General features: G+C 41.8%; 1 protein-coding gene across 3 annotated transcripts in view; it reads right to left on the bottom strand.

Annotated features, from left to right (window-relative positions):
* Positions 1-12,794, bottom strand: part of PDXK (pyridoxal kinase) — a 78,588-nt gene that overhangs the window by 30,694 nt on the left and 35,100 nt on the right. For 2 of the 3 annotated variants that reach the window (XM_005306822.5, XM_042860629.2), the window contains one exon: positions 9,856-9,910. In XM_005306822.5, the coding sequence (XP_005306879.1) occupies positions 9,856-9,910 (55 nt within the window). Of the gene's footprint in view, positions 1-995; positions 1,151-9,855; positions 9,911-12,794 lie in introns of those variants that run through there. The other variant, XM_065578279.1, reaches the window with a different exon arrangement.

Below are 12,794 nucleotides of genomic sequence, written 5' to 3'. Positions count from 1 at the left end.
AGATTCCTCTCCACCACACGGATCTCAGACTGCAGTTTTGGCCCTTGTGGGCCACTGGCAGCCACTATAAGTCAGAAGATCACTCGGGCTGCTTTAGCTGCCAGCTCTGCACAGCATCCCATGAGTTAGGCATTATGCCACCTGAGCACACCTCCCGCTAAAACTTGATCCTATGCTTCAGGTGAGGATTTGACCTATGGTCTGAAACACTATATACTGAAGGGGTCTCATTAGTATAGTTATAAAAGGGAACAAAATATAATTCTGTATTTGCAGCCAAAAAGATACAGGATGCTGTTTTGATGTCTAGTTTTGGCAACAGGTGCTATGCTACCACTGAGCTTGTGCACAAGCAAGTAGACTCTGGTCTGCAGAAGGGTCAGGAGACAAAGTGCTGCTCATCTGGGATGTGACTGAAGGGAGGCTACTGGCCTCAGCCATTTTTAGCAGAGCATGAAATTAAAAAAAAAAAAAATGCAGCTCATTCCTTAGGAGCAACCCTGGAAAGAAACACAAACTTTTCCTTTGAAGAAAGAGCATATAGGAAAAAAGCCAACTCCCTCAATGAAATAAAATAATAAGCTGTTAAACAGCCATGTTCACTCAGAATTTGGTCTGAAGAGGCAGCATCTGCAGGGACAAAAGTGAAGACTAGCACCACATGCAAGACAAACCACAGAGTGGCTACCACCACCATTCGCCAGGCCAGGTTTGGACCAGGAAGATAGCTAACACTTTTTAAAAACACAGACTTAACGTATCTTAACTAATATTTTTAAACACTAGTGTTGATGGGTGTAAGGTTATGGCTGACTCCTGCCTCTTTCTCTCCCTCAGCAAGGCCCCTTTAAGAACTCATCCAGTCCAAAAGAAATTCAAGACAGACCCAACAAGCAGTCCCATTTATTTACTCTTCTGGGTACATACTGGTCCTCCAGTCTCTCACCCGACAGCCCAAAATAACAGCATCTTTGAGAAACTAAACACAAACTTACATAGTGTCAACTGGGCACAGCCCCCCCTTTTCTGAGCGTCTGTCAGTCTCTCTCCTGCTTCTTGGGCAGGGTCTCTCCCAGGCCTCCCTGCCGTGGGAGTTTTATCCTGCTTTTGTCAGGCTTCCTGGCACCCCCAGTCACTTTCTCCATCAGCCACATGCTGCAGTTTCCTGTTGCCTTTTATATTAAAGCAGTGGATTCAACCCAGGAGTGGCTCATCCTGTAATCAGGGCCAGCATAGTCCCTGGCTCTCCAGCTCATTGGGCAAAGTGCCCTGTTACAACTGGGTTTCAACATCTTTAAGAATGGATTAGCTGCTCATGGGAGGCAAGGGGCAGGGAAACCTAGGTTTGCCCACAACCAGCTAACACATTTTAAAGTTACCAAACCCTGTACACACTAGTCACATTTTTAAACAGGACTAAATTCCCCAATCTAGTCTAGAGATGCCTTTAGTGCAATGTTTCAATCAACCCTGTATTCAGTGCACTGCATATTGTATCCGTTTGGAAAACTCAGAGTCCCAGCTGAGGAAGTTGTGCTGATACCACGCTGACCACAAACTTGGTGAAGGTGACATTATGACCCAAAGCTCAGGGTGCAAAATAGTGACCTTTTAATATGCCAATTCAAAAGGAAACTGTCAAATGGGCATATGAATTTGTGTATGGTACATTCAAGATTAACGGCCTATCTGAAAAGTTGCTACAAGAAAACAGTGTGTCTCGTCAGTCTCATTCAGGATTGGTTGCTAACTCCTATAGTCCACGGAGTAGATACTGTCATATCTGCCTGGTCCTCGTGGCAGAGATAATTTGCATTGTATACATGCTTTGGACAGATCTGGTGCTTTAAGCAGGTAAAGTGATGAAAAGTTGCAGAGCTAAGCAAAATTACTCTGTGGCTTTCTGATCTGCTTTCTCGGGGAAAAGTAACTTTTTTTTGTCCAAGTATTTCATCATGGCAATCAGGGTCTCCCTTGACCAGCCAGAAGGCCATCTCATGTCAGGGTAACTAAAGGCACAGATTTAGAATTAGATTTCATGCCTCATAAGGTCCAAGGGATAATCAACTCATGGCAATCATTACCCCTATTATTGTTTCATTAAATATATTGAAAATGTGGTGAACTGCAAAAGAAAGCAAAACCATTTATTTGTGTACATGCTGTAGTTCATCCACCTACATGCCATAGCCCTACCATGAAATAATATTTATATTTTGGCACTTAGCAATAAGAAAGTTCAAGGTTGCACATTACTTGACTATTTATGCACTTCATATAAAAAGGGGAGCCAAGAAAGCTTAGATAATAAACAATTTGTACTTAGAAAAATGATTGCACAACACTAGGGCAGACTGCACTACACTGATAACATCAGGGGGTGTTGGGTCGGCAGTGACTAGGTCAGTGTACTAACCTTTTATCTTTGGAAGTCAAATTCAATTCCTGGCTAACATTCTCCAGAAAGGAAAACATGAGCCCTCTCATCTTAATTTCCTGTTGTTAATGTTACAAAACCACCACACAATTTTGCTTATTCAGAAGTTTCTGCTCAAGTCAAACCCAGGACTGGAACAGCAGAACATTGCAAATCAAGATAGAAGACTACATTTGCAGAGCTGTTTGGGAAAGTTTGCAGTAAACTTCTCCAGATGGTATCCAGCTCAAGTCATGGTATAAGTCTCTCTCATTCATGAACACTACATTCACTTACAAGTTTTAGGGGTTTTCTTTAATGTAAAAGCAAAGTGCTTTTATAGCCTTTCCTTTCATCTGGGTGTGATTTCTTTTTGAAACTCCTTATATTCCAGATTTATTTTTAAGCCACAGAAGTATCTTGGTGTGCAATGTCTCTTGCCCTTCAACCCCCTATCATGATGTGTGAAGTCATGCCTCTCCAAGGAAGGGACCAGGTTAACCCATCTGGATTAAAAAGGGACTATGCCAATGAAGCTTTTGCACATATTTTTCCCTCCACCACTTTTTCTTCTTTAAAAAACTTACTTATAAACTTGGAAATTGCATTATAAAACTCAAAACCAAACCAAGCCATACCCCACACCCTTCTGGGGGAACAGAATTTTTTCAGGGACAAGAAAAATATTTCTTGAAAATAGATATGTGAATCTCCGCTGTTTTCCCCCTTCTTTCCACCTCCACCCCCTATCCCACTACACACACATTATTCTGAAGCCTGAGTTTCTCCTCTAATGTTCCCCAAAATTGTACTGAGTGGCTTGAGTGAAAGCAAGAATCTTTAGAAAGCCTTTAAGGCAGAAAGAAGATCTTGTGTTTATGACACATGGCAGGCAGGAGATCTGAGTTTATCCCCAGCTCTGACACAATTCATCAGGGAATTCTGTTAAATCACTTAGGGCTCATCTACACAGCAAGTTATTGTGCAGCAAGCCAAGGTGTGAATGTACAGCACACCTGCTAGACACACAATAACCTCTCGTGTGAACATTGCTACAGTGCAGCAGAAGTCCCGGAGCGTGGTTTAGTGACTACACTTTCAAACAGCAGTACGCAAAGCCGCACCCTGGGGTTTTCAGTATGCTGTTGTAGTGTCTGCATGGGACACTACTGCGTGGCAAGCAGACGCACAGCAGATTCACACCCTGGCTTGCCACACTGTAATTCACAGTGTACACTCGGCCCAAAACTCTAGCACAGAGTTTCTCAGTCTGTAGCTGCAGGCATGGAGGGATGCTGTGACACAGGGGAGAGAAAGATGGGTAAGGCACTATCAGAATGTATCACAGACCAGAGCTACCAAGAAAACCACAGAACCTAACTCCCTTACTGTGGAAGTCAAAAGTTCCTTGCCTTTAAAATACAGGCTATTTCTCTGGAACAGTTTCAGGCATGGGATTCAGAGTGACCAAAAAAAAGCACATAAAATACATTCTGCCAACTAATCTGCCAATCAATTCTAGAAAGAAAAGCAGCATACAAAGATTTTTTTTTAAATGCTAAATAAAGCCCTCCAAACTAGATTTGCATTCTTACATAGGAAGGGGGTTGTTGAACCAAACAAAAAAAAAAAAAGAGAGAGAGAGAGAGAGAGAATCTTTGTAAACCGTGTGACAGTTTCTTTTATGTGCGCATGAAGCACAATGTCGTTTGAAGGTGAGTCAGTTACTGTAATCATACAGGAAATACTCCTCACCAGGCAACATGGCAAACTGCTTCCTGGGGTTTTTGATTAAAAACACTACCTTGTATTTCAGAATCGCCAGAGACTATAGAAAGCTGCATTTTCTGAGCAGTAGTCGGCAATGATAATCTTTTGTTTTATTGATTGAAAATGAAAACAAAAATGGCAAGCACGATTCAGAAGATCAGACCCGTTAGTTGATAACAAATGACAAAATACAAAGAGAGATAACAAGACCAAGCTTAAAAGAAAAGGAAGGGAGAGAAAAGAGTGAGAGGGACTGAAAGAATACAGGATCTAAAATGTCACAGTGGACTTTCCCCCCATACGTATATAAAACACACACACACACACACAGTGTTATCTGTCCTCTCTGGGATGTAGCACTCCCTTATAACTTCACAAAAAAAGAGCAGCTGAATGTCAGCTCTTCAACAGAAGTTCAGCCATTTGCCTTTCTCACAACAGTGCAGCTGAATGGACTCTCAAGATCTTTGCCTGTAAGAAAAGGCAACTCTGATCTGCCTCACTTCATTCAGTGCAACATTTGACTCTGGAAAATTGCTACAATATACAAATAGTAAACTAACTTGGCAATCAGCGCTGCTTTCCCTACAACAACAAAGGCGCTGTGCACTTGGTTATCTACATTTGACTGTGTGCACACATATGCATGCATGGCTCAAACACCAGAAGGCAAATTATTAAAAAAAAAAAAAAAAAAAAAGTTGCGTTTTTTTAATCTCATGATTCTAAAGGCAGTCTCATCATTTTGAGCTCTTGGGATGGTCAGTACTTTGCCCTTTTAGAAAAAAGAACCGCTAATTTGTTGCTCCTCCCACAATCACCAATAGCTGCCAAACCTCCCACGTGGCCAATCCCCCCCGCTGGCAAACCTTTCCAAATCCTTTGGTGACACTACTAAAAAAACTAATATCCCTGTGTTCATTTCAAAAATCTGATCATGCTATTGATAATTTAATGTGCTGGCCTTCAGAACAGCTTCTCTTTAACTTTATGGCCTAATTAAAATCTCAATCTCTTAACACTCCATACAATTAATTTATTCTTGAAACAAAAGCAGTAAAAAAAAAAAAAAACCTAGATGAAATCCCCATCAACTATAAACATTTAGCTAGCTATTGCAAGCAAATCTGTGACCATCTACATTTCTGGAGTTTACAACCATTTTATCAAGTTATCAAAATACTGAAAAACATTATTGCACTAAAAGTGTGAAAGGAATTTAAATCAGCTCTATGGCTTTTGGACTCTAGCAATGTGAGTGTATTTTGTACTGGTCAAAGGCAACCAGTCAACTAAGCAGCTTTTGGTCAGGGCCAAGTGTATGTGAAAGAAATGTTCTCTATGTTTAATTATTACTCCCTCCACGGCTTCCCCAGATGACCGGTATACTTTGGCTTCCTAAATACTCTTGGGACAATCTTTCACCATCCTGACCTTGCACCAAAGAGTGAACTGTTGGTTCCACTGAAGTCTATGGCAAAACTCCTAAGGACTTAATGAGGCCAGGATTTCACTCAATGCTTCCTACCACCTTGACTTATCCTTCCTGAAATCAATGGATTACACAAGGTGAGAGAGCAGAATTTGGCCCAGGGTCTAGATTTAATGAGAGAGACATGCTTCAGTGAGTGCTTGCTCTTGGAATTTCGTTGGCAGTTAGTTGAGAGCACTAATTCTTGTTGCTCTAGGAGCCTTCTGCACACTGCTTCCAGCAGTGTTAAAAATATCCCAACTCATGCAATCCTTTGAAAGATGTTAAAGCTAGGGCTGTCGATTAATCGCAGTTAACTCATGCAATTAACTAAAAAAAATTAATTGCGATTAATCGCACTGTTAAACATAGAATCTCAATTGAAATGTATTAAATATTTTTGGATGTTTTTCTACATTTTCCAAATATATTGATTTCTATTACAACAGAGAAAACAAAGTATACAGAACTCACTTTATATTATTTTTATTACAAATATTTGCACTGTTAAAATGATAAAAGAAATAGTATTTTTCAATTCACCTCATACAAGTACTGTAGTGCAATCTCTTAATCGTGAAAGTGCAATTTACAAATGTAGATTTTTTTTGTTACATAACTGCACTCAAAAACAAAACAATGTAAAACTTTAGAGCCTACAAGTCCACTCAATCCTACAGTAACTCCTCGCTTAACGCTGTAGTTATGTTCCTGAAAAATGCTACTTTAAGTGAAACGATGTTAAGCGAATCCAATTTCCCCATAAGAATTAATGTAAATGGGGGGGAGGGGTTAGGTTCCAGGGAAATATTTTTCACCAGACAAAAGACTATATATATATATATATATATATATATATATATATATATACACACAGACACACACAGACACAGACACACACACACACACAGATATATACATACACACACACAATATAAGTTTTAAACAAACAATTTAATACTGTGTACGGCAATGATGACTGTGAAGCTTGGTTGAGGTGGTGAAGTCAGAGGGTGGGATATTTCTCAGGGAATGCCTTACTGCTAAATGATGAACTAGTACTCGGCTGAACCCTCAGGGGTTAACACATTGTTGTTAATGTAGCCTCACACTCTACAAGGCAGCACAAATGGAGGGGGGGAGACAGCATGGCAGACAGAGACAGACACCCTGTGTGTGAGATAAAGAGAGATGCGCATTGCCCCTTTAAGTACACTGACCCCACAGTAAGTACACTGCCTTTTAAAGTAGATCAACAAGTTGAGACAGCAGCTGCAGCCAGCAAGCTCCCTCCATCCTGAGCCCTGTCATGTTCCCCTGTGCTCTATGGAGATGGGGTAAGCAGGGGGCAGGAGCAGCGGAGAGGGGGACACCCTGACATTAGCACCCTTCTTTCCCCCCTGCCCCTGCACAGCAAGCAGGAGGCTCCCAGGAGCAACTCCAAGGCAGAGGGCAGGAGCAGCACATGGTAGTGGGGGGAGGGACAGCTGAACTGCTGGCAATAGATAGCCTGCTCGGCGGCTGCCGCACAGGGAACTTAGGGGAGCGGGGAGCTGATAGGGGAGCTGCCGGCCCACCCTGGTTCCAAGTCCCCACCAGCTAGCTGCAATGGGCTGCTCTTTCTGCAAGCAGTGGACAAAGCAGGCAGCTGCCAAACAACGTTATAAGGGAGCAGTGCGCAACTTTAAACGAGCATGTTCTCTAATTGATCAGCAACGTAACAACAAAACAACGTTACTCGGGACGACTAAGTGAGGAGTTACTGTACTTCTTGTTCAATCAATTGCTAACACAAACAAGTTTGTTAACATTTACAGGAGATAATGCTGCCTGCTTCTTATTTACAATATCACCTGAAAGTGAGAACAGGCGTTCGTATGGCACTTTTGTAGCCGGCACTGCAAGGTATTTACGTGCCAGATATGCTAAACCTTCATATGCCCCTTCATGCTTCGGCCACCACTCCAGAGAACATGCTTCCATGCTGATGATGCTTGTTAAAAAAAATAATGCGTTAATTAAATTTGTGACTGAACTCCTTGGGGGGAGAATTGTATGTCTCCTGTCCTGTTTTACCTGCATTCTGCCATATATTTCATGGTATAGGAGTCTCGGATGATGACCCAGCACATGTTTGTTTTAAGAACACTTTCACAGCAGATTTGACAAAACGCAAAGAAATGTGAGATTTCTAAAAATAGCTACAGCACTCAACCCAAGGTTTAAGAATCTGAAGTGCTAACCAAAATCTGAGCGGGACGAGGTGTAAAGCATGCTTTCAGAAGTCTTAAAAGAGCAACACTCCAATGCAGAAACTACAGAACTCGAACCACCAAAAAAGAAAATCAACCTTCTGCTGGTGGCATCTGATTCAGATAATGAAAATGAACATGCGTCGGTCCACACTGCTTTGGATCGTTATTGAGCATAACCCATCATCAGCATGGACGCATGTCCTCTGAAATGGTGGTTGAAGCATGAAGGGCCATATGAATCTTTAACGCATCTGGCACATAAATGTCTTGCGATGCTGGCTACAACAGTGTGATGTGAATGCCTGTTCTCACTTTCAGGTGACGTAAACAAGAAGCGGGCAGCATTATCTCCTACAAACTGTAACCAAACTTGTTTGTGTGAGTGATTGGCTGAAGTAGGACTGAGTGGACTGGAGGCTCTAAAGTTTTACATTGCTTTATTTTTGAATGCAGTTATTTTTTGTACATAATTCTACATTTATAAGTTCAACTTTCACGGTAAAGAGATTGCACTACAGTACTTGTATTAGGTGAATTGAAAAATACTATTTCTTTTGTTTTTTACAGTGCAAATATTGGTAATCAAAAATAAATATAAAGTGAGCATTGTACATTTTGTATTCTGTGTTATAATAGAAATCGATACATTTGAAAATGTAGAAAACATCCAAAAATATTTAAATAAATAGTATTCTATTATTGTTTAACTGTGCGATTGTGATTAATTTTTTTAATCACGTGATTAATTGAGATTTTTTTTAATTGCTTGACAGTCCTAGTTAAAACAAATAACTTTCTTAAAAAAAGCTAAGAATTCTCTTTGTCCATAGTTTATATGCTCTTAAATGCTGTGATACCACCTGCAGTTGGTAGGGATTTTTCTACTAAATTATGCACAACAAAGCATAAGAAAGAGAAACCTAAAGAGCCACTGTTGCCAGCTCTCAAAATTGTTATAGCAAGTCTCACAATACTGGTGTTTCTCTTCAAGCCCCAGTGAGTGGAATCATTAGATTATGCGAGAATCTAAACTTTCATTTTTAAAAAGTTTCTAGCCCTCACGGATGCAGAGAAAAGCTTGAAAATGTGACAGAAATGCACCCAAAAGGCTCACCAACCAGAAAGCAAATATGAACCCAAATTGTATTACTTTAAAAAATAATACACCATTTTAAGCCACTCATATTTTGGGGGGTCCTGCTCAGGATTTTTGAGTGTTTGATGTTAGCAATAATGGAATAACAATAAAGGAGGCAAGTGACTCACTGTACAAGTGCCACTTCTGGAAATTCCTCCTCTCTCAGATAACCTATGTTGGTGATGCAGTATTTGTGTTCTATTTCACTGCCTAAAGTCTTATATTGACATGACTTCTCCTTATGCAGTTTTATTTCTTCTAAATTGGCTAACAAAAAAAAAAATCTATCCACCATTAAGTAGCAGAATGGAACGCATTACATTTAAGCTATGTCTACATTTTAAAAACTGCAGTTGTAGCACTTCCGTGTAGCTATTTACAACAGCAACAAGATGGGTTCTCCCATCACCGTTGTAAATCCACCTCCCTGAGAAGCAGTAGCTAGGTCAACGGATGAATTCTTCTGCCAACCTAGCGCTGTCTACATAGGGACTTAGGTCAGCTTAACTACGTCGCTCACGGGTGCAAACTTTTCACACCTCAGAGACGTAGCTATGCTGATGTAACTTTTGGCACTTTAGACCAGCCCTTAGATTTAGTCCTTTATTCAAAGCCTATTGAATTCAATGGGCTTTGGCTCAAGCCTTGAACATTGTTGTCCTGTCTTGAATCCAAAAGGAAGAGATCACAGAATGTTTGAGCTTCTTCCCAATAACACGCAATCAGGCTGAATGAGTGTTTGGTAGGCCTAAAGTCACCGGAGTGGATGCACAATAGTACTTCAAGAGTATGCGTGTGTATTTACCTGTGTGGTTTGAAAACTGGACAGAATTCACAGGATCAACTTCAAATCCCAGAACCTGCAACACAGAATAAAGGAACACTATTATTATTAAAACAGAACTTTCCTCAGAATGCCACTCATATCATAAAATGGAAGACAAAGGTTACCATGGTCTGTTACACATTTAGAAGCTTAGAATGTGATTTAAAGTAAGAGCTGAGTAACCAGTGTTAAATATACAGTTCTTTAGTAGAGGAAGGGGCATGGAGAGAGACACACAATGGACCCACCAGAAAAGTGGAGCTCCATATCTGAAAGAGAAGATTTACCAGAAGGCCAGCAGGCAGAAGCTAATAGAACAGCATTCTTAGGGTCTGAAGTAAGTCTTGTCCAGGCAATGCCACAACTACAATTCAAGGGGCCAAATGAACATAAAATGAGAGGGGGTAATGGAGGGTGTGAGAAAAAGAGTTCTCATGGTTCGGGGGGGGGGGAGGGAAACAAAAACTTTTTCATAGATTTTAAGGGCATTATAGCAGGGTAGTTACCCTGCTCCAATGGGGCTAAAACAGCTCTGGAGAGGGCTGTGGCGGTGAAATGCTAGGCTGATTGGGGGGGAAGCAGCCACAGGTGGGGCCACGCCCCAATCAGGCCACAGTTGGCCCTATAAGAGGGCTGAGGGCCAGATACACTCGCTCTAGCTCCCTAGAGAGAGAAGGATCTGGCTGCCTGGGAAGTTGAGGAGGGTACCTAGGGTGGAGCAGTGCTGGGGAAGGGCAGAGGGAGCTGGGGAGCTCCAACCTAGCTAAGCCCCAGGCCGAGTTAAGGGCCCACAAAAGGGTACTAAGATTGCAGAGGGGCAGCCCAGGAATAGGCAGAGGCAGCTGGTCCAACCCCCTTGCTGACGCTGAGTGGTTAACAGACTGCCGTCTGCCCCAGGGAGCGGGGGCTAGATGATGACTGGCAGTAGCCACTGAGGCAAGGTGGGTTTAGAGGGTTGGGGGTTCCACAGGGAGGGGAGACCCAGATTGGGGGTTACTGCTGGGGCAGAACCCAGGGCAAAGGGCCCCGGGTCTGGGAGGGACACGGGGCCAGCGGCAGGCGAGACACTGGTCTGCAGGGGTGCTCCGGGCTGGAAAGAGCTAATTCCCGAGACAACCAGCAGGAGGCGCTGCACCGGTGAGTCTTTGCCCCGCCAGAGGCAGACAAGACTGCTGTGATCATCTAGTCTGATCTACTGTATAGCACAGGTCATAGAACTTTCCCCAAATAGTTTCTGTTTGAACTAGAGCATATCTTTAAAAAAGAAATAAATCCAATCTTTATTTTAAAATTGCCAGTGACGGCGAATCACCACAACCCTTGGTAAATTGTTCCAATGGTCAATTACCCTCTCTATTAAAAATCTATAACTTATTTCCTGAATATGTCTGAATATGTCTACCCTCAACTTCCAGCCATTGGATTGTGCTAGATTGAAGGGCTAGATTCTCCTTCTTCTAGCGTTTGCAGTACTTGCTGACCCACCCAACAGCAGTTTCATCACCACAATGAAGGGCCCGAAGGCCACCATGAAATCTAGTCAGTTGACATTTGTCGATAGCAAGCGCCATTGACTGACGGAGACCACAGTGACAAAGTGGGTCATTGTGCAGACCCCAAGGGCTAGACTGAAGAGCCCATTATCAAATATTTGTTCCTCATACAGGTACTTAGATTGTAATCAATAGACCTCTTAACCTTCTCTTTCTACACAGACTGAACTCCTTGAGTCTATCACTATAAGGCATGTTTTCTAAGCCTCTAATCATTCTCATGGCTCTTCTCTGAACCCTCTCCAATTAATCAATGCTCTTCTTGAATTGTGGGCACCAGAACTGGACCCAGTATTCCAGCAGCAGTCGCACCAGTGCCAAATACAGAGATTGACTAACCTGTCTACTTTTAGAATTCCCTATTTATATCCAAGGATCACAAATTCCCCTATTTATATCCAAGGATTACATTAGCGCTTTTGGCCATAGCATTGCACTGGGAGCTCACATTCAGCTGATTATTCACCATGATCCCCAAATCTTTTCCAGGGTCTTTTCTGACAGGTGGGTGAACGAACACTGTTTGCCCCCAGATTTAAATGTCACAAGCTTTTATGAAACTCAAGACCATGAGAAATGATTATTTTTGAGATTTTATTTTGGTGGCAAAGGGTTAATCCAATGGAGGCATCTTAATAAAAAAAAACCCCACAAATAAATTTCCTTTGCAATATTTTCAATCCAAATACTGCAGCAGCCAAATATGTTCTGATTGCCTAAAATGAGAGAAGTGGGGGTGGGGGGGTGAGATGAAGCCCAAAGTAAAAATTTATTTCCTCCCCCACCTCCCAGTTAAAAATAATCTATTGTGTGTTGTTATTTAAAAATACAAGGCTGGGGAGGGGAAAAAAAATCAGTGAAGATTTTTAGCTTGGCACTGTCCATTTACTAGAAATAGAAAGCAATAACTATATTTTTTTATCTGGTGTTCAAGCCATGCTACAGTTTTATCCACCACTAAAAAAAAAAAGAAAATCTAATACAAATCTGACAACAGTTTGACATTTAGTATTTGTTTTCACATCCTCTTTGCTATGGATAAAATTTCTCCTCAGAAGAAGAGCTGCTATATATGGCTCTGTGAGTCATGGGAGACAACAGTAATGATGCAGAAATAATCGTGTATGATCCATTTTCAGGCAATTTGCTAGAGGGTTAATTGAAGCTTTTGCCAGTCACGCTCTGCACTGGGAGGCACATCTCTTCCTTGTCATCAACAGCGTAACACCCTCATGTAAATCAAGACCACGTGAGCAAGTCGTGCCAGCAATAAGACTATCTGAAACACATACACACATACGCACACAAAACTGGCAGCAGGCCTGGAGCAACAAGAGGCTGGCGGAATCTGCTGCAGATGATGTT

Source organism: Chrysemys picta, chromosome 1, assembly GCF_011386835.1.
Source record: "Chrysemys picta bellii isolate R12L10 chromosome 1, ASM1138683v2, whole genome shotgun sequence".
NCBI classification, from domain to species: Eukaryota; Metazoa; Chordata; order Testudines; family Emydidae; genus Chrysemys; species Chrysemys picta.
This window is presented reverse-complemented; position numbering and strand designations above follow the sequence as displayed.